The 23715-nt window shown below is 36.9% G+C and overlaps 1 protein-coding gene across 40 annotated transcripts in view; it reads left to right on the top strand.

Annotated features, from left to right (window-relative positions):
- The window catches only part of LOC117415415 (ankyrin-3-like), a 271787-nt gene extending 248072 nt beyond the window's left edge, over window positions 1-23715 (top strand). For 34 of the 40 annotated variants that reach the window (XM_059026461.1, XM_059026472.1, XM_059026457.1 and 31 more), the window contains 10 exons: window positions 2027-2101; window positions 3105-3236; window positions 11926-12069; window positions 13745-14447; window positions 14817-15198; window positions 16597-16677; window positions 19000-19083; window positions 19190-19336; window positions 20278-20367; window positions 22340-23715. In XM_059026461.1, the coding sequence (XP_058882444.1) occupies window positions 2027-2101; window positions 3105-3236; window positions 11926-12069; window positions 13745-14447; window positions 14817-15198; window positions 16597-16677; window positions 19000-19083; window positions 19190-19336; window positions 20278-20346 (1817 nt within the window). In that variant the 3' untranslated portion in view covers window positions 20347-20367; window positions 22340-23715. The remainder of the gene's footprint in view (window positions 1-2026; window positions 2102-3104; window positions 3237-11925; window positions 12070-13744; window positions 14448-14816; window positions 15199-16596; window positions 16678-18999; window positions 19084-19189; window positions 19337-20277; window positions 20368-22339) is intronic. The other 6 variants (XM_059026484.1, XM_059026483.1, XM_059026464.1 and 3 more) reach the window with 6 other exon arrangements.

The following is a 23715-nucleotide window of genomic DNA, read 5'->3' as shown; positions in this document are numbered from 1 at the left end:
CCACATAGTGGAGAATTCCTCCTGTACTGTAACTACCTGTAACGTTGATCCTAAATTACGTACTCCTATTAAAATGGGAATCACTGCTTCTATGACTATAAAAAAAGATGCTGGTTCTTCAGATGACTGTAATGCAGAGGCTGTTACACCAGATTATCACATTTTAGACAACACAGACTTAGAAACACATACCTATACTAAAACAGATTATAGTGAGGAAATAAAACAGCAACCAGAAAGGAAAGAATTTCCCAAAGATAACTGTAATAACAACAACAACCTTGATTCATTCCATTTCTTTGCAAACTTCAACCAGTTTGACAGTGTAGTGTTTAATTTGCAATCCACACCTGAGCCTTCAGTGTTAAACGTTAATCTTGGAGAAAGCTTGCTTGGTAGGGAGTCAGGGAAAATAAAAGAGAGTAATGTCCAGTGTGAACATAGAGAGCAACACAAACCAGTAGAAACAGAAGTGAAACATCCCAAATCAAGGCTACCAGTCAAGGCCTCTCGCTCCCAAAATGCTCAGAAGACAGTGAAGCATAGGTTGAAACAGCCAGCCAAGACCGATGCAAGAAAAAGAGTAGACAAAAGTACATGTTTGGAACCCAGATCTAGAATCCCAATCAAAGATATTACTAGGAGTAACATGAGCACTCCTATAACAGTGCAGATCTTATCCAGACCAGCAAAGACAGAGAAAGAAAAAGCTAGGCAGTTACCTTCCAAGCTGCCAGTTAAAGACAGAACTAGCTGCAGTGCCAGTACAGTTATTGAAACAAGTAGAGATCAGCTCAGTGAGGTGTGTATGCGTTCCATTGAATATTTTAAGGAAATTAGTGGCAAGACATTAAAACTCGTGGACCGCCTTTCTGATGAAGAGAAAAAGATGCAGTCAGAAATGTCTGATGATGAAGACAGCACGTCAAGAAGCACGGCATTATCAGAAGCTGCTCAAATATGCCAACCCTCCATTCCCTCGAGGTCTGCTAGAGACTTGAAAACTGAGACAGCGCCTATAAAATCAAAGGTTCAAAAGGCCGACAGTGAGAGAAGGAGAAGTAGGAGGACGGGTGGAAATGAAGGCAGTCAGGTTTCTGGGCCTCACGTGGCTCACATCGTGGAGATCAAGCCTAGTTTGTAAAATTTTAAACTTGTTAATCTTAGTGCATGAACCGTTGTGATTGCCTGTGCCGTGACTTAACTGTAGCTGTCATTCTGTCATTGTCATTTGTGTGTGCTGTCCTATAAGGTTCTACAAAGTAGTCAGTTACCGCAGCATGCCGGAGTGAGTGGTGCACTGAAATAAAAATTGCCAACATTGAAATCTCCTGTGCAGTGCTACTGAGTCTGTGTCTGTTGGCTTAGAGAGTGCAGTTATGACTCTTGAGTTGCATCACCAAAACCACACAGCAATTTGCAGAGCACACAGGTTGTCAGCATGACTAGTTCCATTACACTGTGAAACCACCTAGATTTTAAATGAAGTGCAGTAGACTTGAAAACATACTCTTCAATATATATATATTTTTTAAAAAAGGCATTGCCTGTATGGATCAATAGGGTACATAATCACTAATCTAACCAAAGCACTAGTGAATAGTTAACAATTATTAGTTTGTATTAAAGCAACTGTAACCACTTTTCTTGTCATTGTTTAACAAAATCATATGAAACAAATTTATATATATTAAGGTTAAGTATAAGCTTGTTAACTAAGTAGATGTCAAGCAAATGACAGATACTCCTGGAAAAAGAGCCAGCAGTCATACAAATGTTCTGTATTTGACTGGTTAATTGAGGATTCATTATATTTGGTTAAAATCTAATATTAAAAATGGCATATACTGTACATACTGGTTATCCATATATCAGGTTATTACATGTACAGTACTTGTTCATTTTAATAAATATTTTATTACAGTTTGAAATGTTTAATTATTTGGCCAGAAAAGGGTTTCTGTTGTTTAGATATGCACCATTAAATTACCGGAAATATTTTTAATTTAGTATTTATGCATCGCAGGTCCAGAGAGTCCCTGTGAGAGGACTGATCTAAGAATGGCAATTGTAGCCGATCATTTGGGTCTGAGCTGGACTGGTAAGTCATTGTTTTTTCAATGTCGCTGAACACAGTTAGCCACAATGCCATTGGGCACAGTGAGCGCTTCCCCTCATAGTTCTGTCCTGAACACCCACTCTTCTGCCTGCCATTCACTCCATACTTGTCCTAAGCAGAAACTGCAAATTTGTCAAAATTCTATGGTGGTTTTGTAATTTTGACAAGTGGAATGAACTCATTTCACCTCATTGACCTCAGTCGGATAAAAACTGAGAGGCAAAGGGTATAAAAGGGCTACTGAATTTCACCACATAGCCTCTAGTGGACTGAAAGGTTTGACTAAAAAAAGTGAAAGGCTGCCATCTAAAGGACATTTATAGACTGACTGACTGCATTAGTCAGCTGTGCTTAAAATCATTTCTGAAAAAGACGAGTGTATGCAAATATATTCTAGTACTGTATATTTAAAGGAAATTTGAACTGTATGGCAACAAATAACAATATATTTTTAAAGCTGCTGTGTCCCACAATTGTTTTCCATTTTATGTTACAATGGGATTCCTGGTGGATAGTTTACTAAGTCCAACCATAGTCTACCCATCTGCACACTCTGCCAGACCTTGTTGGGTTGCCAGTTTGTTTATAATCCTATAAATGAACAGTACACGCTTTCCTTCCCCTTAAAGCCTTTCGCATGGTCCTCTACTACCTGTAGCTATACATTTTATTTGCCAGCTCCACTGTTCTGGGAAGCAAAAGGAAAATGTAAAGCAAAAAAAAAAAAGTGGGAGGGGAGGTTCTTTTCCTAAATGGTGTCTGACTTTTCAGCTTAACAGTGTTTTATGTAAAAATAGGCTTATGAGGTAAAATAAGGTTTTTTTTAGGAAGCTGTTTAGTGTTTTATTGGTGGTGTATGCTTAAGACATTTGCTTCACTTGAAGTGAAGCTGAAATGACAGGGGAGTGTTTCATCTGCAGCCCTGCTGCAGTGCCACACACATTTTCCAGGGAGGGATTTCTAATCTATTTTTAATGTGTTGCAGAGCTGGCGAGAGAAATGGATTTCTCAGTCGACGAAATAAACCACATTCGAGTGGAGAACCCCAACTCATTGATTGCACAAAGTTTCATGCTATTAAAAAAATGGGTTAGCAGAGATGGAAAAAATGCTACAAGTAAGTGCCTCTGTTTAAGTATACAAAGTACCAGACCTACCAAAGTGACCTGCTTACTTTGTTACCAACTTAACTTTTCAATCAGAGTGATCGTTTTAGATATGTACCTAAAATTAGCACTCTGTTTTTACATTTTAAAGTATATTACACACTTGTATATTACACACGATATTTTCACATATCCAATGGACCCAGGAACCAATTAAATCGGGTGTGACAGATACTACTGGAATAGCTATTTGAGAACATCCATAAAGCTTTTAATATTAGCTTCCTGTCTTTATTCCTCTAATCACGCAGCAGACTAGAGGACTATGTTCTTGTTAAGCTTTGACTGTGTGGTTCGGTTTAATTAACACGCTTTACACAAGGAGAAAAGTGGAACCATCTTAGGTAGTGCTGGGACAAATATCTGAATACTTGAACAAATATTTTTTGACATGTATACGGATACAAAAATCAGACGTTCGTATTCACTAGGAATTACAAAAATACCTTGCTCTTGTTTACTGCCTCACCAGAAGTGGAGCGACAGTTGCAAAAATGGTAAATGAAAAAGAGCTCTGTGTGATATCTGAGATTTGTGTATATACAGTGCCTTGCGAAAGTATTCGGCCCCCTTGAACTTTGCGACCTTTTGCCACATTTCAGGCTTCAAACATAAAGATATGAAACTGTAATTTTTTGTGAAGAATCAACAACAAGTGGGACACAATCATGAAGTGGAACGAAATTTATTGGATATTTCAAACTTTTTTAACAAATAAAAAACTGAAAAATTGGGCGTGCAAAATTATTCAGCCCCCTTAAGTTAATACTTTGTAGCGCCACCTTTTGCTGCGATTACAGCTGTAAGTCGCTTGGGGTATGTCTCTATCAGTTTTGCACATCGAGAGACTGAAATTTTTGCCCATTCCTCCTTGCAAAACAGCTCGAGCTCAGTGAGGTTGGATGGAGAGCATTTGTGAACAGCAGTTTTCAGTTCTTTCCACAGATTCTCGATTGGATTCAGGTCTGGACTTTGACTTGGCCATTCTAACACCTGGATATGTTTATTTGTGAACCATTCCATTGTAGATTTTGCTTTATGTTTTGGATCATTGTCTTGTTGGAAGACAAATCTCCGTCCCAGTCTCAGGTCTTTTGCAGAGTCCATCAGGTTTTCTTCCAGAATGGTCCTGTATTTGGCTCCATCCATCTTCCCATCAATTTTAACCATCTTCCCTGTCCCTGCTGAAGAAAAGCAGGCCCAAACCATGATGCTGCCACCACCATGTTTGACAGTGGGGATGGTGTGTTCAGGGTGATGAGCTGTGTTGCTTTTACGCCAAACATAACGTTTTGCATTGTTGCCAAAAAGTTCGATTTTGGTTTCATCTGACCAGAGCACCTTCTTCCACATGTTTGGTGTGTCTCCCAGGTGGCTTGTGGCAAACTACATCATTCTAACAAAACCTGTGTTTAGGCATTTGATAATCACGTAGTATTAAATTAGTATTATAAGAGAAAATGATTCTGTACAGAGATACTTAGATCTCAACTGGATATCAGAAACCTGTAGCAGCTGTCTAGTCCATTTACTGTACAATCAAGTACATAACAAATGATAGTGTAAATGATTTCTCAAATATGCTTTACACATCTGAACCAGAAAGAGGCAGCAGGGTCTATACAATTGATCTTAGAGCAATGGATCTAAAAATCACCTTCATTTAAATTATTCAAACACCGGTATTCATGGCTTTTTCCATATTTTCACAGACAGAAAAAGTATAGGGTCATTCCATATGAAATCAATCACCAAAATCCTCAACCTCCTTTGATTTGGATAACAAATTTGATTTGGGAGAAGTGATTACAGTGTAAATTGTAGGCCTCCCATTCATGACATACAGGTAATCAAAGCTTGACCTGATTTGGATACCCATCCTACCTTTACATGGCCATAACTTCCTCCATAATTGACATAGAAACCTGGTGACGGTATCATTTTAAATAGGACCATACATTCATTATATCAAAATTGATGTGAAATACAAGATAAAGTTGTGTGAATCTGTGACCTTTGACCTCACCCAGGCCAAATCGCGTAACCTTGGATTTTTGTCATAGACCCTTATCTACATTTCCTGCAAGTTTCATTTTATGCCTGCCATTGGTTGAGGCACAGCACAGATTTGAATGCAGAGTCAGGTGAATCTTCTAATACCCCTTTCACACAGACAAGTTATGACAGCTCAGAACCGGCACTTATGCGGCATTTTGATCTGTGTGAATTGCCTATACCACCACAGAGCCGTCATATTTTATGCCGTATCTGAACCACCTCACAAGGTGGTGTTTTATCAGGTTTTATTGGTTAAAACTGAAAATCAGAAGCTCTAATTATTTATTATCCTCCATTAAACTATTCATTGCCATTTTTATATGCTATACTATTCTGTTGATATACAGTGCCTTGCGAAAGTATTCGGCCCCCTTGAACTTTGCGACCTTTTGCCACATTTCAGGCTTCAAACATAAAGATATGAAACTGTAATTTTTTGTGAAGAATCAACAACAAGTGGGACACAATCATGAAGTGGAACGAAATTTATTGGATATTTCAAACTTTTTTAACAAATAAAAAACTGAAAAATTGGGCGTGCAAAATTATTCAGCCCCCTTAAGTTAATACTTTGTAGCGCCACCTTTTGCTGCGATTACAGCTGTAAGTCGCTTGGGGTATGTCTCTATCAGTTTTGCACATCGAGAGACTGAAATTTTTGCCCATTCCTCCTTGCAAAACAGCTCGAGCTCAGTGAGGTTGGATGGAGAGCATTTGTGAACAGCAGTTTTCAGTTCTTTCCACAGATTCTCGATTGGATTCAGGTCTGGACTTTGACTTGGCCATTCTAACACCTGGATATGTTTATTTGTGAACCATTCCATTGTAGATTTTGCTTTATGTTTTGGATCATTGTCTGTCTTGTTGGAAGACAAATCTCCGTCCCAGTCTCAGGTCTTTTGCAGACTCCATCAGGTTTTCTTCCAGAATGGTCCTGTATTTGGCTCCATCCATCTTCCCATCAATTTTAACCATCTTCCCTGTCCCTGCTGAAGAAAAGCAGGCCCAAACCATGATGCTGCCACCACCATGTTTGACAGTGGGGATGGTGTGTTCAGGGTGATGAGCTGTGTTGCTTTTACGCCAAACATAACGTTTTGCATTGTTGCCAAAAAGTTCGATTTTGGTTTCATCTGACCAGAGCACCTTCTTCCACATGTTTGGTGTGTCTCCCAGGTGGCTTGTGGCAAACTGTAAACGACACTTTTTATGGATATCTTTAAGAAATGGCTTTCTTCTTGCCACTCTTCCATAAAGGCCAGATTTGTGCAGTATACGACTGATTGTTGTCCTATGGACAGAGTCTCCCACCTCAGCTGTAGATCTCTGCAGTTCATCCAGAGTGATCATGGGCCTCTTGGCTGCATCTCTGATCAGTCTTCTCCTTGTATGAGCTGAAAGTTTAGAGGGACAGCCAGGTCTTGGTAGATTTGCAGTGGTCTGATACTCCTTCCATTTCAATATTATCGCTTGCACAGTGCTCCTTGGGATGTTTAAAGCTTGGGAAATCTTTTTGTATCCAAATCCGCCTTTAAACTTCTCCACAACAGTATCTCGGACCTGCCTGGTGTGTTCCTTGTTCTTCATGATGCTCTCTGCACTTTAAACGGACCTCTGAGACTATCACAGTGCAGGTGCATTTATACAGAGACTTGATTACACACAGGTGGATTCTATTTATCATCATTAGTCATTTAGGTCAACATTGGATCATTCAGAGATCCTCACTGAACTTCTGGAGAGAGTTTGCTGCACTGAAACTAAAGGGGCTGAATAATTTTGCACGCCCAATTTTTCAGTTTTTTATTTGTTAAAAAAGTTTGAAATATCCAATAAATTTCGTTCCACTTCATGATTGTGTCCCACTTGTTGTTGATTCTTCACAAAAATTACAGTTTCATATCTTTATGTTTGAAGCCTGAAATGTGGCAAAAGGTCGCAAAGTTCAAGGGGGCCGAATACTTTCGCAAGGCACTGTATATATATAAAAACACAGGATCAACACAGCAGCTCTTGAGCCTCTAAAAGTTTTAGACAGCAATAAGTAAGCAAACCAGATTATGCGGCACGCATAGCGATCTCTATGTAGTTTTTATATATATATATATATATATATATATATATATATATATATATATATTGCGACTTTCTGTTATGTGGACTGTAAAACAAGAACCTCTTCATTTTACAACACCATTTCCACGTTTTGTTTTATTTTAAATTTCAAAGTGTTTTAAGTTAAATTTCAATTTTCATTTGCTTGTTCAGCTACAAAAAGGCACAAGTAAACCGCATGTTATTACTTTATGAAAATGTGTCTATGGCCACTGTTTACTGTGAAGAAACAGCAATGGCAAGGAACTTTAACGTGTTATATATTTTAACGTCTTGCTATAAAATAAAGACACACACAGGGGCCACACACCCCTGCCTTGCTGCTGTGCTGTCTCTGACTGTGTTCTTTACTTTTTTTTTACTTTTAGAAAACGAATAAATATCCAAACAAATATTTAAATTATGAGCGAATATCCGAACATGAAAATCCTGCGTTCGTCCCAGCACTAATCTTAGGTCAATAAGTTGATTCAGTACCTGTAACACTAAAAGCTTGATGGATTTCTAAAGCAGGCTTAGCCATATGGGAGCACAAGCTCACTCCTGCCTAGCAGATGTTTACATGTCTGAAGGCTAAAATGATCATCATTGGGAAGTGGAGCATTCTGTAAAAGTAAAAATATAAATGTAGACATTTACCACACACTTTGTGAGTGTTTTGTGATTTGGCTAATACACTTTTATTACATTATGTATGAATCGCCCCCTTTCTCTAGCTACAAAAATGAAGCAGCTGGTTGTCTGTCTCAGTGGTTCTCAAACTTTTTGCTGGGCCCCGCTTTGCAAATGTTTCAGGCTGTGACGACCAATCTGAAGAAAAACTTCATTTAAATGAAGTGAGGAAAAAAAAACACACACACACACACAATTTTGTACCTTCCTGCAACTTAGTGAATTATAAGTGCCTTGAACCCCCCATAGCTTTAGTATTAACCTGGACCAGTGGAGGAGCTAGGATTTTGTTTCAGGGGTGGATGGATATTTTTTGATGATGGGTAATAACACTGGTATAGAGTAAAATAAATATATAAATAACATAAAAAATATTTAATGTTGACATTAAATGCTGGGTGAGATTGAATCTGATTTAAGAAGCTGACTGACTATAGAAGTAGAAGAAATAAGAACACTGTCAACACATAATTAATGATTTAAAATGATTGTCAACCTAATTTTTCTCTTAATAAACCACAAATGTAATATATTGTGAGCAAGAACAGAACAGACCCCAAATGCATTTCTATATTCATCATATCATATACTACTTGAATTTAGATTTCATACATATATATTGTATATTTTGTACAGTAGCTCCTTCCATTTATAATACTTCGACACAGGAGAGGGTAGTACAAAAAAACCCTTCTGGTTTCACAAACCCGATTTACCAATTCCAGACTCCCAGGGGTTTATTCATAAAGGGTTAACGCCTGTCGAAATGAGAAAACAGGAGTACATGTTCGGATTTCATCCATACCCGCCTATTTAACGGCAGTTGAGAGATCATTCATATGCGTCGTTAAGCCCTAACGATTTTCGTCTATGAAGGCATGTTTTTAACAAATTGAGAGAATTGGCATAAAGTTTTCATCTGTCCTGAGTGTCAACCTGCTATTCATAAGAGTGAATGGCAGCAAATGCTGTCGATAACTAGGAGTTATTGAACGCTTTCTACAGTCAACGACAGCCTCGGCAGACTAGTTTTTTAAAGACACATTTTATTACTACACTTGCTCTGTTATACAGTTTGACATACCCCTGATTAACACTGCCTATTTTGAAGAAAAAAAAAAAAAAAGAAAAAAAAATCTGTAGCTTTATATGAAGGAAAATGTTTATTATAAATATATACTCACGCAACAACATATTCTCTGGCATAATCATTTTGAAACAGCGCTGTGAAGCAGAGAGCAAGTGAGAGACTGAGAATAGACAGGTATATTATTATTATTATTATTATTATTATTATTATTATTATTATTATTATTTATTTGCCTTGTTCCGCGGCTGACAGCGGTCCTTTTCTTTTTATTTCTTTTACCTGTGTTCACAATAAACAGTTTGGACGAATACTGCCTGTGTGAACCTGTTTATTTTCATGGAGCGTTACAATATACAGTATACCAGTGCTGCTGATGCAGTCCGTGGGAAATCTGGGCATGCTTGGTATTGCAAGATACACTGATCGAGCCTCCTTTCAAAAGGAGGTCTTTTTTTTTTTCTGCGCACCATAAAACAATCCATTTTGTGTACAGTGTGCAATACAGCGTGAAGCTTTCACTGATTCATAAACAAAAACTCACCCCTGATTTGATTCCCTGCTTTAAGCTAAGAGTTTATTAATAATAATAATAATAATAATAATAATAATAATAATAATAATAATAATAATAATATTAGTTGAAAATTTGTAAGATTAACATTTAAAGTTTTCACAGTGATTATTATTATTATTATTATTATTATTATTATTATTATTATTATTATTATTATTACAGTATTATTCAAACGTCTTCCTACAGTGCTTTTCATAACACATATTATACTGTTAGGGATTAAGTGTATATGCGCTGTAATGAAATGCTAAGGATTTTAATGTTAGGACAGTATTTTGTGATCACGCGACCCCTGCAGTAGCCATGTGACCCCCTTTTGGGTCAGGACCCCCAGTTTGAGAAACACTGGTCTACCTTAAAGTAAAATGGTAAATGGGGGGGGGGGTATGTATTTGTTCTTGTGTATAAGGTGAGTTTGTTTTAAACACAATAGGGTCAGTACATTTGATCTAAGCAGTGTGGATCTAAATACTGCCACTCTTTTAAATATTTATTTTAGGGTCCTTTGTAGGTTATGAACATCAGTCATCTAACAATGTTTGTGATTCTGTTTCTGTCTTTAGTGAGATTCATATACAGCAGTATCCACTGACATTTAGAACAATTTAATAAACTTTCAAAATTGTATTTATTAAAATATAGCATTATACGTCCCCACATGTTGCTACAACTGTTTAAATAATGCACCTGTTTTTTTTTTTCTTTTTCTTTTCATTGTTAACATCCTGACCACTTTTTACACTTTTAAACTCTTTTCAAAATGTCCGCTCTAGTGCACTGGGGTTTGAGATCTGTCCTCTAAATCACTTCAGTAAGAGCGATTAAAAAAAAAAAAAAAAACATAACAACAAGTGCTCTGTCTTTCTGTTCCGTACCACATCATGCATCGTTATTGCTGCCTTACCTGTTTGACAATGTGGGCAGTAATCCTTACACTCGCAGTGCACTAGAGAGGACATTTTGAAAAGAGCTTGAAACGGACTTTAAAGTTTTAAGTGTAAAAAGTTGTCAGGATGCTAACAGTGAAAATACAAATTACAGGTATGTTATGTAAACAGTTGAAGCAACATGTGGGGGGCGTGTAACGCTATATTTTTCGGAACCCCATTACTTACTATTTAAGTCCTAATGTGATTTACAGAAGAGTCTTGGCCAAGATTATGGCAGACAAACATTACACGCATACATTCACAGATTTAAGCAATTGCACAGGTCAACATGACTTTAACAACTTTACTTCAAACTTTACACTTTGACAAAGCTTAATGCATTGATATTGCGTAGGTCCAGATTGCTTCAAAACTATAGTGGTACTTGGTATCAATCAGACCTGGGGTCTAATTATAATTACAATCACAGCAGGTTTATTTGCTGAAATTGTAATTACAATTACCATGCTATTTTGTTAAATTACAATCAGTTACAATTGTGCTGCAGTAATTTATAATTGTAATTACAATTACACTAAAAAGTAACATAAACAACTACACACAGTAACATGTTTACGCTATTTATTCTAAATAACCAAGCAATATATTACTTTTTTTTCAGACAAATAGGGTCACCAAACGTGGTTGAAAATACAATACAAAAATAATGATTGAATAACAAATGCATGTGTAATTGAACTGTACTAATCAATCAAATATATGGTATAATTATGATTACAATTACACAGGTGAACCAAGGTTCAACTACAATGACACTGTGATTGCAATGAATTACAAATTGCACAGTGACACTTGTAATTGAGCCCAGGTCTGGTATCTACCTGCTGACAGAACCCTTGAAGCACTATACTATGTTACAGGATCAATACACCTTTTAAAAGACTTGTTTACTTGACAAAAGAAGGAATTCAGTCACAACGTTGGCTCAATTCAGTCAAAGTTCCATATATCAGAGGACATAACCTAGCAACAGGTTTTTTTCCCTTCAGGTATCATATTAAATATAAGAAACTAAGTCAAGTCAACCTAGTTTCTTATTGTTTTATTCTAGAAATCCTATCAAGTGCTGATATTGTATTAAATACACACTCACTTTAAATTGAAGTCCAATGAGGTTCCGAAGTCAAGCCTTTTAAAGCTTTCATAGAATTGAAATGCAATCTCTCTTTTCTCTGTTTTAGCTGATGCCTTAACTGCTGTGCTGACAAAGATCAATCGGATGGATATTGTGACCTTGCTGGAAGGCCCAATATTTGATTATGGTAACATTTCAGGCACAAGAAGTTTTGCAGATGATAGCGCTGTTTTCCTGGATCAGGCTGATGGTAAAGTTTAGCCCCATCTAGCTGAACTCTTATCTATTCTTCTAAACCTCTAAAACTAATCTACCTTGTAGAATTGTAGAGTGTAGTTTACAGCTAGTCTGTCATTTTGACCTCAAGGTGAAAAGGGCATTCTCCTTCCCCCTCAAATTGTCACAAGAAGTATTATCTTACTTGAACACAAATAAAATCCCTGATTCTTCCAGGATCAATTATTCATATTCTTTCACATGATCCTTTGTATAGTAAAGATAAATACCTGTCAAGTCTATTTTCAGAATACAGATTTGTTTTTGTAGCAGATAAGACACCATCAGAGCATGATGCTTTTTTATTGTTTGGTTCCATAATAGTTATGTTTATATGTATTTGTTTCTGAATGCATATCTTTATAACCTGGCAAACGAGGTATTACGGTTTAACTTTTTTTTTTTTTATTATCTTGGAGAGCTGTAAATAAATGTAAGCAGTATTATCAGTTTTGGAAAAAAGATAATAAATTGAACCCTGCATATATATATACGTAGAAACATCGATTATGAAAACCAAAATGCTTTCTAAACGCTTCACTGGCATGATGTTGCTCCATTGCTTTCAGCAGATTTCCTTCCTTACTTCACAGAAACCTGTTCAATGCCTTTTTTCCTCTAGCTTGGTAAAGAGGGAAAGTCTGCTAGTTATGTAGCTTTGGTATTGCCTTGTACTGCCTTTCTCCTTTTTCTCTGAACCCTCCTAGTACTTCCTCTGCAAAACCAGACCACCTCCACCTTCCTCTCACGCTGTAAACCCTTCCAATACTCCCTTCTTGCTGCCTAAAGATGCGGCTTTTCCCCTCTGCACTATATACTGTTCTTCAGTATGACTCAACTTGCAGTCTTACTCATCACGAATTGACCCAATCCCATAGTTAAGGATGCCATCTCAATCATTTTAAGTATTGTCTTTTTCATTACATTTTTTCTCTTTTTTCTCCAGTGTGTTTATTCATCCCCTTTTCACCCAGTACCCCTAGATCTCCACCTTGTTCCCTTCACTCTCAGCATTCCAACCAGTCTTCCATTTGTGAGGTTTACATTTAGACGTTGTTCTTTGTTCTGTCTCTCCATTCCTTTCCCATTCACGTTTATTTACTCACATTTTTTTTTGTCACTAAACCTGAATGGGTTAAAAAAACAGATACTGTGAAACATGAATTAACTGGTCACCAAACAAACTGAATATTTGTGAAAATAATTACTAGATTTAATGTCAGATGACGGTTAACACAAGTTTTACTGTCCTCTCAAGTACATTTTTGCCATAGTTTCTGCTTGCTGCAGTGCAGTTTGGCATTTCCTAAAATTTTACATTGAACTTAAAAATAAAAATTTTATGACCATTTATTCATCAATTTTTCACGTGCCCAGTAGTTTTAACATTATGACTGTAATGTATTTGAAAAATTGCACGTGGCAAAAAAAGTATAGACGCTTCCTCTAGATTCTAGTACATTGTATTACTATTGCTAACATGTGAAATATAAAAGCAATATTTGATTGATACCAAAGTTATGTGCTGCTCATATTGTGTACTAGATTAAGCAACCTAACATTATCCATTCCATCTGATTATATTAATTTCGCATGTGGTTCCTGTGATTTGATTCTCCATGTCAGTCCAACTATGTTATCTTACCCAGGTTACTGCGACATCCAAAGGGAACTTCAGACTCCCACTGAGCTGAATTATGTGCCCCCCACCCCTCTCTGGCAAGGCGATTTTTGTAGCGATATGTCTAGCATAGACTCTACTTTTAGAACTCCCAGTAGGCCCAGCAATCTTTCATTGTCTCTGGAATCACAAAGCTGCTCTACTGCTGGTAAGCCGCCCGTAGTTGCTGCAGAAGATACTTCCTTGGGAGATCAGCGGTTTGATGACTCAGAAATGCCTTGTCAAGAAAGAGACAAATCTGTCACTGATCAGGATGACCACGAAGAGGACGATGAAGAAGACAAAAGAGTCACCAAAATGCACAGTACATTTTTGGAGAGACTGCAACAAGAGGATGACGAGCCCCAATCGGTGGCATCGGACGTGGCTCGGCCCATTCAGGTTTACGCGGAGGAAGAAGGCAGTGGGTCTGGTTCTGAGGAGGGGGAGGAGGAAGAGATGACAGAAACAAAAATTAAGTCTCTTCTGCAAGACCGGAGACAGGAGGAAGACGAAGAGGGCGAGGAGATGACAGAGGAGAAAGTGCAGTCTATTTTAAAACCAGTGCAAAAAACACAAAAAGAAATGTCTTCAATTCCAGGTTGGAACAGCGAGTCGTCAAGTGTAAATGTGGAGCCCCCCACTCCAGGTCGCAGTTTAAGCTCTGACTTGCTAGATCGACAGAAAAACAGGTAGAAACTCCTTTTCTGAATTAAGTGTTGTTTTTTTTTCATAAAGCACACTTGCTGGTTGTTGAAACATATTGGTTCTAATAAACTCTAGTAGTTGAGTGAGCTTATTTAAAAAGCAGACAGTCAATTGGTCTCAGAGATAAACAGTTGAGAAATATGAAGACACATATAAAGTTTTTTCATCCAGAAACATTTGGCAACCAACTATAACGCTATAGATTAAGAATACCCTCCCAGTCTTTTCTTACACTGTGTCATTTTTTGACCAGCATTTTGTAGTGTAGAACAGTTTTAGTCAATTTTATAGATTCAATATTTCTACACCTCCGAGTAATAACCTTTGTGATAAATTTCTATTCAATTTCACAGCGAAGAACAGTCCAGTGATTCCATGACCTCATCCTCTAATGGACACACAGGGAAGCTCAAGCAGAACAGTGAGCGTGCAGACCTGTCCTCCCCACTGTCAGTGACTACACCTGTGGTGCAAGAACCTGCTAATGGAGTGAAAGGTCAGACCCAGAGAGAAGCACAGAAACAGAAAGTGCCGAAGGGTTCAGTGCGAATTGAGGAGCACACAGGGCTGGACTACCCAAGATCCCAAGAAGAGACGACAAAGCCTATTGTGGAAGAGCCAGTGACACCCTCGTCTGTCAGTGGTAAACAAATGAGCTGGGACTCGCCAGAAGATGGCAAACCAGGATCAAGCATAAAGGAGGAAGACACTCTGCTATCTAAACACAAAGTGCAGGTAATGCTTTTTGTTAACGTATTCTAATCAGATTTTTTAAATATATTTGAACTTAAGCTGATCACAAATGTTACCTAGACTGTCTAGAAATCCATGTCTTGCATCCAGTCCTTTTTCTTTTTCATGTATAACATACTAATGGATACTTCTATCTACATTCCCAGAACATTCAATTTCTTAACTGTTTAATACCCTATTATTTGTGTTTTGTATAATTAGGTATTGCAGTTTCTGTTTTGATCACTATTTTCTTGGCTAGACTAACTATTGTCCTATTCTGCTACTGAAAATACTCCTTACTGAATTTCTGAAGTGTTTTTTTTAGAAATGACTACAAGGGGTGTGCAACATTTTTGTCCTCTCTAGAAGTTAGTAAATGCAAGATCTCTATAAAAAAAATAACTGCCATTGGGGACAGAAATTACAGATCATTTTTTAAACCACCTCACCTGAGAAATTCAGCTTTTAGTAGCAGAGTACTTGGCTGAAAAGGTCAATTTTTGCTAGTAAAACTGACCAGGTAAAATGACACAACAACAAAACAATAAAGAATTGTGGATATTAAGATCATTTTATTTAACTCATATTTGCATGTGTTTGAAATAAATGTATTATCATACAGTATATACATATTTGTTAGAACCAGGTAGCAAAGAAATGCAAAGATTTTCTTTTCCCCTATGAACCACCTTACATTTAGTGCTGATGTCTATCATTGGGTAAGGGCGCCTGCTAAGAAATAACTAATAATAATAATAATAATTAAACACAGAGAGTGCCATAAATGTGTTTTATTCATGAGTTGCGATAAAACATTTTAAATGGGTGCATGCGGTTTCTGATAGTGTGTCACGTTTGAAAGTCATGGAGCCACTGATTTCCTCACTGGCTTTGAAAGAGGTGACTCAGAGAATGAAAAATACATTGCATTAAAATCAACTGCAATTTTGCGTAGTGGCTCTAGCTTTTTTTTTAATACATTATTATTTCCGGGTTTAGAGTTTCAAGTTTGTATTCTTGTATTGATATGGGTCTACAATATACAGCAGCTGTCACATTTGTGCAGGTTGCTGAGGATTTGTGTCTAAAATGTCTATTTTCATTTTAATGTGTGAATCTTGTTTTCTTCATTTTCATCTGAATAATAATATTACAGGTAGGCACAAATACTCAAGCAGGTCAACACAACATGAATTTCCCTGCTCTGAATTATTTCTCATATCATTTTTGCTTATCTCAGGAACAAGGTAAGAAATATACAACCCTGGGGCAAACATACCAAACATCATTCATATTCCATGTAACAAAGAGCAATGTTTTTCAAATCTCTATATCTCCTCCCCCCTGTCAAGATGTATATTCATTTGGTAATAAAATATGCTGCAATACATTTATCAGGCGCATAGGGATAGTGAATCAAGCTCGGATGAAGAACGGACTGTCACCACCAGAGTTATCCGGAGACGGGTGATTTTAAAGGTATCCAGTGGCTCTAGTGAACGTGGCGCCCCTGGCCTTGGTGTGGACTCCTTTGCGTTCTGCTGTGCTGTCGTGTTTATTGCTCTCAAGTAGTGCTCTCATTGCTGTGGTTTTGGCTGGTTGTGACCTTAGGCATGTTTTTGATTCTAATTAGTTTGATGTATATCACGCCATCATACTTTTTAGCTATGATGCATCTTACTTGCATTCAGGACGATTTATTTATTTTTTCTTGGATATTCTGATGATGAAAACAAAGTCCTGACAAAGCCGTGCTGAATAAATTTCATACAATCCAGTGATCTGCTGGTTTACCCATTTTTTTACCTCTTACTAGCACAGGAGGCTGTGTGGTCCAGTGGTTAAAGAAAGGGGCTTGTAACCAGGAGGTCCCCGGTTCATATCCCACCTCAGCCACTGACTCATTGTGTGACCCTGAGCAAGTCACTTGTGCTCCGTCTTTCGGGTGAGACATAGTTGTAAGTGACTCTGCAGCTGATGCATAGTTCACACACCCTAGTCTCTGCAAGTCGCTTTGGATAAAGGCATCTGCTAAATAAACAAATAATAATAATAATAGCATTAGTAATGTAATATATAGTACCCTTATCATTTAGCTTAAGAGATTTTAGTTAGCTGCTTTTCTATTTTATGCAGATTTGTCGAATATAACGCTGTAGATTCAAAGCTGCTGCTTTTCACTGGTACACAATAACTTCCTGTGCTACATGTCTAGTTGCAATCAGACTGTGGCCTACAGCACAGGAAAATATTAGGTACCAGCAATATAACATTTTACTGTGATAATAAGAGGTAAGAAAATTGATTTAAAAGTTTCACACATTTAATTGTGTTCCTCAGTATATGACAAGCATAGCTTTCTGCATCCCCTTACTATCATCAGCCTCTTTGGTTAATAAAACATGCCTTTTTTTTGTTTTTGTTGCATACTGAAAAGGAAACAAATGCTTCAGTCCTTTTGTTTTAGATTATTTCGACAGTTTCTGTCAGTTGTACAGTCTTCAAAAATGTGAATATATAATGTGTCCAGGAGCTTTGCATGTCGTGTTCATACTAGGGATGTGCAAAAATGCTGTGGTTGGCATCACTTTTTAAGATGCTTTCAGTTACCTTTAATTCAAAGGTAAACAGTGACTTAAAGGGTTAATAATCAATCCTTTTTTCCTCACTAAGCAAATTTCGCAAGTTCACAAGTTTGCTGTAGATATTTTTTTTGTTTTACAGACTATTTAGCAAATGTATCTTGCCACCTCACTGAAAATTCACTTCCTCTCCAACTATTTGCACAATACCTGGCCCCATATATTACAGTGAATTGAGTTCTACAGTATCTGTTACCATAATACCTGCAGCACAGTAAGGAAAAGCAAAGAGGGGTTGCAAGTTAAATGGGCTACAGTCAAAGTTAAAATAACTTCTGGAAAACTTGAGGACTTGAGATAATACTACTATGCTGATGAGAGGTAAGAAAGTGGGTTTGGTTATTAATCCATGAATTACTTAAAAACAATATTTCAAACTATCGTAAATGTTTTCTTTACAGCCCTTGTTTATTTTAAGTCTGTCAAATGTACAAGGAGATTATAAAGACACTTAGCAACTGTGTGCTGCTGCTGTTGGGAAAATTTATCCTTAATTAAATTGTAGGATCCCATCTATTATCCATGACATTTGCCCCATTGTTTTGACTTTATACCCACCTTGCATGTTAAATGACAGGAATGTTGCTTGAATAAATGTAGGATTGCCACCTTCTGAAAACACCAAATCAGGGTATTGTATTATAATGTAAAGATGTGTCCAGTATGATTAGAAGGAGTGTCAGGGTGCGGCAGTCAAAAAGAGTCATTTTTATTTCAGGTATTCCCATATTTATTTGAAAACAAAGTTGCGCCCCTTTTCAATTTCAAGACCTTAAAAAAGAAAGGAAAAAAAAGACCTTGAATACAGTCATTTGACTCATAATACAAAAAATAAATTCTACTCAATAAACTTTCATAGAAGGTGCCAGCAACCAAAAAAACAGAAGAGAATCATACAAAACAAACTTTCTGTGTAGTTTAGATACCAAATTGAAAAGGTAAACTGGGGTGTAACAGCAGTTGTATTTGGAACTTATTTCACTTCAGTTTTTAGGTATTCATTTCCAAATTACAACTATACAAACTCCTTGTGGTAACCCTAATAAGGATAACTGGGCACGATGATGGACATTTGAGTCAATATATGAAGTATGAAGTAACTAAACCTATTTTTATCTCAGAGTATTGCTTTACACATCTTTATCACAATGTTCTTTAGGGAGAGCAAGCGAAAAACATTCCTGGTGAATCAGTCACGGAAGAACAGTTCACAGATGAAGACGGCAACATCATAACGAGAAAAGTAATGCTTGGCCAAAGTCGTTTTCTGTATTGTATTAGTTTTATTTCCTCCTTCTTTTGTAAAAATAGAAAGTGCTTTCCACTTGTGAATGTATCCCTTTTAATAGGTCATCAGGAAAGTAATCAGACGTGTGGTTACTGCAGAGGACAGAGAACGTGAAAAAGGGAGAAAGGAACGAGACTACAAAGAAACACTAAAAATAGAGGAGGAGGACTATTCTAAATACTCAGAAACCCAAACTACACAGCCGGAGGTTGGAAGCTATTCAGCAAACAGATGACAGTGTCTGCATTTAACTGGAGGATTCTGACGTGTTCTCTTTTTATCAGAATCCATTGTGCCGAGTTTGCTGTGGTTATCCTCACTTTGCACAATAAAAAAATATATGCTGACGCAAGCACTGCCTTCTCATCTCATTAGAGATTCAAGTGTTAATCCAATTCTATCAAGGCTTCAAACATGAGATTAGGGAAGAAGATAAGAATGATGTTATATAAAACATTGATGGGGATAAGTGGCACAGGAGATGCATTCATTAAACTATCATGCCTTGAATTTTGAGTTTTGTGGTCTCACGCCAACAAGTGACCACACACTTTGAGGTCTGCTCATAGTTTGTGCCACTGTCCTGCATCTGTCATGAGCACTAAATTGACAAAAATTATATTTCAAACAATAATTATAATTTTTTAAAAACTGGCTATTATTTGTTGCTATTTTTTAGTTGCCACTCCCAGTTGAAAAGTTATTCTGCAAATTTCATTCTGAAACCATTGCACAGCATATATTTTTCTGCTTTGGGTGACTTTTTTGATGTGTCACTGTTCATTGGGCATTTAGGCCTGTCTTTTTTTCCCCAGGTGTATTGCAGCACAGTATTTATTTGTTGTGGCGATAAGGTCTAAAGTTTCATGTGTAATCTAATCTAGTATCCCCTGCCGTGTTTGTTGCTAACTTGCACTGCTCATCAAAGGACGTCTCTTGTTGTACTTAAGTGCTTGTTGTGGTGCTCTTTTGTAATGTCAATTTTAACTTCTGGTTCTGATTTGGTTGAATTATTGCACACTTACCCTATAACACTCTTCTACTTCCCTCAGGTGGCTGTTGCATCCCTGTCCTTCAATGTATTTTTTTATCATAGAAAAGAGGAACCACGAGACAGACTTAGCTAATGTTTTTATGTATCTTTTACAGCAGGGTGAAGGATACAAGATTAAAGTGAAAAAAGAAGTCCGACATGTAGAGAAAAAGATCCATTCATAATGTTCACTGTGTTCCCTAAAGGTAGGTTCACAATAGACCTTACAAACTGTTCTAGAACTTTTTCCATGAAACACCAAACCAAACTGTTTACTAAAATCACCTAAATCAAGTGGCATTAGGAATTGGAGTTCAGTGTATGCCATTCAAGCATGGTTTGAATCTGTTGGTGCCAAGTTGCCTCCCCACAGGCAGCACTGCAGTAGCCTTTGCACTTCTGTTGAAGGTTGGGGATAGTTCACCTCACCATGCTCTAACGATCTCTACTGCTTAAGACCTCCCAGGATGGCTCTGTAGCCAGGCAAATGCATAATCTACCATATTTAATTGTCACCAACCCGCTACTAGGACATAGTAATTCACTTTTCTATATGTGACACCACTACACCCTATATATATGCCCAGGGAATAATAACTAGGTAATTGAAAAATAAAAAATAAACAGGACAGAGGAGGAAAAAACAGCTAGAGAAGAAGCACTGAGGAACCATACAATCCTCAAGCATTTATTGTGCTCTACAGGTAACAAGCAGACCTCTTGGTTACTGACTCAGTGCACTAACAAATGAAAATATACTGTAGTTAATTACATCAATTGACCAATCACACTATTAATTGGTTATACTGAGCCCAACAAATAAATATATTGCACAGCCGGTTATATAGCACTCAAATAAGTTACTGAACCCAATAAGTTATATATTATATATATATTTTATATTGCACATAATAAGTTTTAGTTAGTTAAATAGATAGCATATAATAGATTAGTAAAACCATCAATTAAATAAACAAATAAATAACACAGTTATCTAATTATTTGTCTCAAATAGCCAATTTAAATCACAAGCAGCATTTCAATTTCAAAATTCCAAGTGATCAAATAATCATGATTTAGGAAAGGCCATTCATTATGCTATATTGTTTATAATTTGTCCTTAACTGCCACTACAGCCACTATTCTTAACTTAAAAGTCAAAGGCCCACTTATGCTATGCATATAAAAAAAAACTATATAACATAACTAACCAGTTACAATGCATTGCAATACTGGAAAACGATTTACAATTACATAACCTGTAAACCAACAAACAATATATTAATTAATGTTGCGCAAGAGCACGTTTGTCCAAATAAGCAGGAGAAGAGAAAGAAAATGAAGTAAAGTGCATCTGTGCATAAGAACAAATCGCAGTAGATTTCCTTTAGTTTAAGAGCACTTAGGCTAGTAGTATGCTCTCCTTTTTCATTGTAGTCGAAAATCAGCATGAAATAGTTGTAAGATAGTTCGGTGGCAATGCAGTTGTCAGTGTCAGGAAAAAGCTATAAAAAAAAAAGTTTCTTTTCTCAAACCCGATGTAGATTCGACAGCAACACGTCTCCCTGGGTTCCACACGCGCTCCAGCCACAGCCCTCACTGCATCACAGCATCACAGCTCACTCGAATAGTTCTTTATTTTTCTTTACTCTATTTTAAAACATCCGACAGCTGTACTTAACAACTAAACAAAACGCAGCTAAACTTGTCTTCAGTAGCGAGACGCCATATTTTCAAAACTTCTTTTTCCTTTCTCCGTCTCTCTCTTGCTCAGCTCAACCACGCCTCTCAGCAACACACCTTCCAAGCATCACCTCCCCCTGTCATGCAACGATGCTAGCTTTATCCCCTGCCCCTGCAATCCCAATGTTATGTAATTTTTTGTTTTCTTAAAGGAAACAAGTAATATATAGCCAGTCAAACCGACACATGTACCTATCGTCACACTTCACAACTGAAAGCACATTTTTAGACATACATCAAACCATCACAAGTGGATGAGTGGTTCTCTAGGTAAATGCAAATCTAAAGTGAGAAGTACCCATTGCACAGCATCCCTTATGGGGCACAGTAAAGGAATTGATGTTGTGCATTGCTAGACCAAATGTCAGTATCTGCCTTCTATTCTGCTACTACTACAACATATGTTAATCTATATTCTCTTCTTTTTTATTTTAGGTACACATTATTAGAATCCTGGGCAGAGAATACTGGAAAATCACCACAATACAGTGTGTCTGCTGCTTCCACACATTAACGCATGGTTTTTCTCAAGAGGACTTTTTGATTTAGCATGAGCATGGAAACTCACTTTCTTTCAATGAACTGGAGCGTTATAATTAATAAAATGATGTGCCATGGTGTTAAAAAGACCATTTTTTCAGTTGAAATGGTGTCAGCAAAAATTAAACCAACAAAATAAAACAAGAACATTTACTGTGACCAAAGATGGCACAAAAGAAAACAGATGGGTGATATAGGAGGGACACTTTTTTGAATCACCAACTACAACTACTGCATTCGCCTTATATTTTTCTTGGACCCATAATGTCAGGGTGAAAAATTCTGTTTGTCTGTTTTTAACAAAAATGATCAGTGATTTTGCTGTATATAAATGACACTGTGTAAATTCTACAATAAGTAGCTCACATATTACGAAGACACTGACTTAAAAGAACATTACAAGTGCTTTGAAATGAAATGGCAATGGCGTAGTGGTTCCACTTTAAGAAAAAAAAAACAGAGGCTTGAGTGTAACTTTACAGATTCTTGTATAATTATTAGCAGGTATAATGTTTGTAAATGAAAAAAAGCTTGATGTTAACAGAAGAAAACGTTTTCTTTAAAATCCGCAGCGACTTTCAATAATTCCCAAAATGGGAATACCTGTAGTGCTGTGAAAACTTTTCTTCAGAGTACTAATATTTTGATGCATGCGATTCACCTTATTTTAATTACAATTTTTCTAAGTTTGAAAACACTATAATAATAATACGAATAACAACACATTTTATCAGTGTAAACACATAGCCTTAACATGTGTCACTGTCTGCAGTTTTTTAAAGAAAAATATCCTAGACATTATCCAACACGCAAAACAAGGGGGTGGCTAGGGCACTTAATTTTCTTGCTTATAGAAGGGATAACTGCTTGCAAATGAATAAAACGAAGTGCTGCTCTGGTAAGCACAGGCTTGAATACTATGAAAGAAATGATCCGAATGTATATGTGAGTAGACCAGGCACGCTGTAAAATTATAACTGTATCATGTGCATTGGCTATAAGATTTAGAATCTTTCCGTAAGCCGATCATTTATCATTCTAGCAGTGTAATAATAGGTTTTAAAGGCTGCTGTGGTAAAAAAAAAAAAAAAAGGGCATTTTTATTTGGGTTTTGGTGAAATATTTCCTTTTGTTGAGTCTATTCATATGAGGACACCTAAGGCATTCGTTGATAGTAGCTCTAATAACATATATATTGGAAAACAAAAACATCAAACACTGGATGATCTAGTTGATTATTTAAGCATAAAATAAATTGTGTTTAAACTCTG

The sequence above is a fragment of the Acipenser ruthenus genome, chromosome 7, assembly GCF_902713425.1.
Source record: "Acipenser ruthenus chromosome 7, fAciRut3.2 maternal haplotype, whole genome shotgun sequence".
Taxonomy (NCBI): Eukaryota; Metazoa; Chordata; class Actinopteri; order Acipenseriformes; family Acipenseridae; genus Acipenser; species Acipenser ruthenus.
This window is presented reverse-complemented; position numbering and strand designations above follow the sequence as displayed.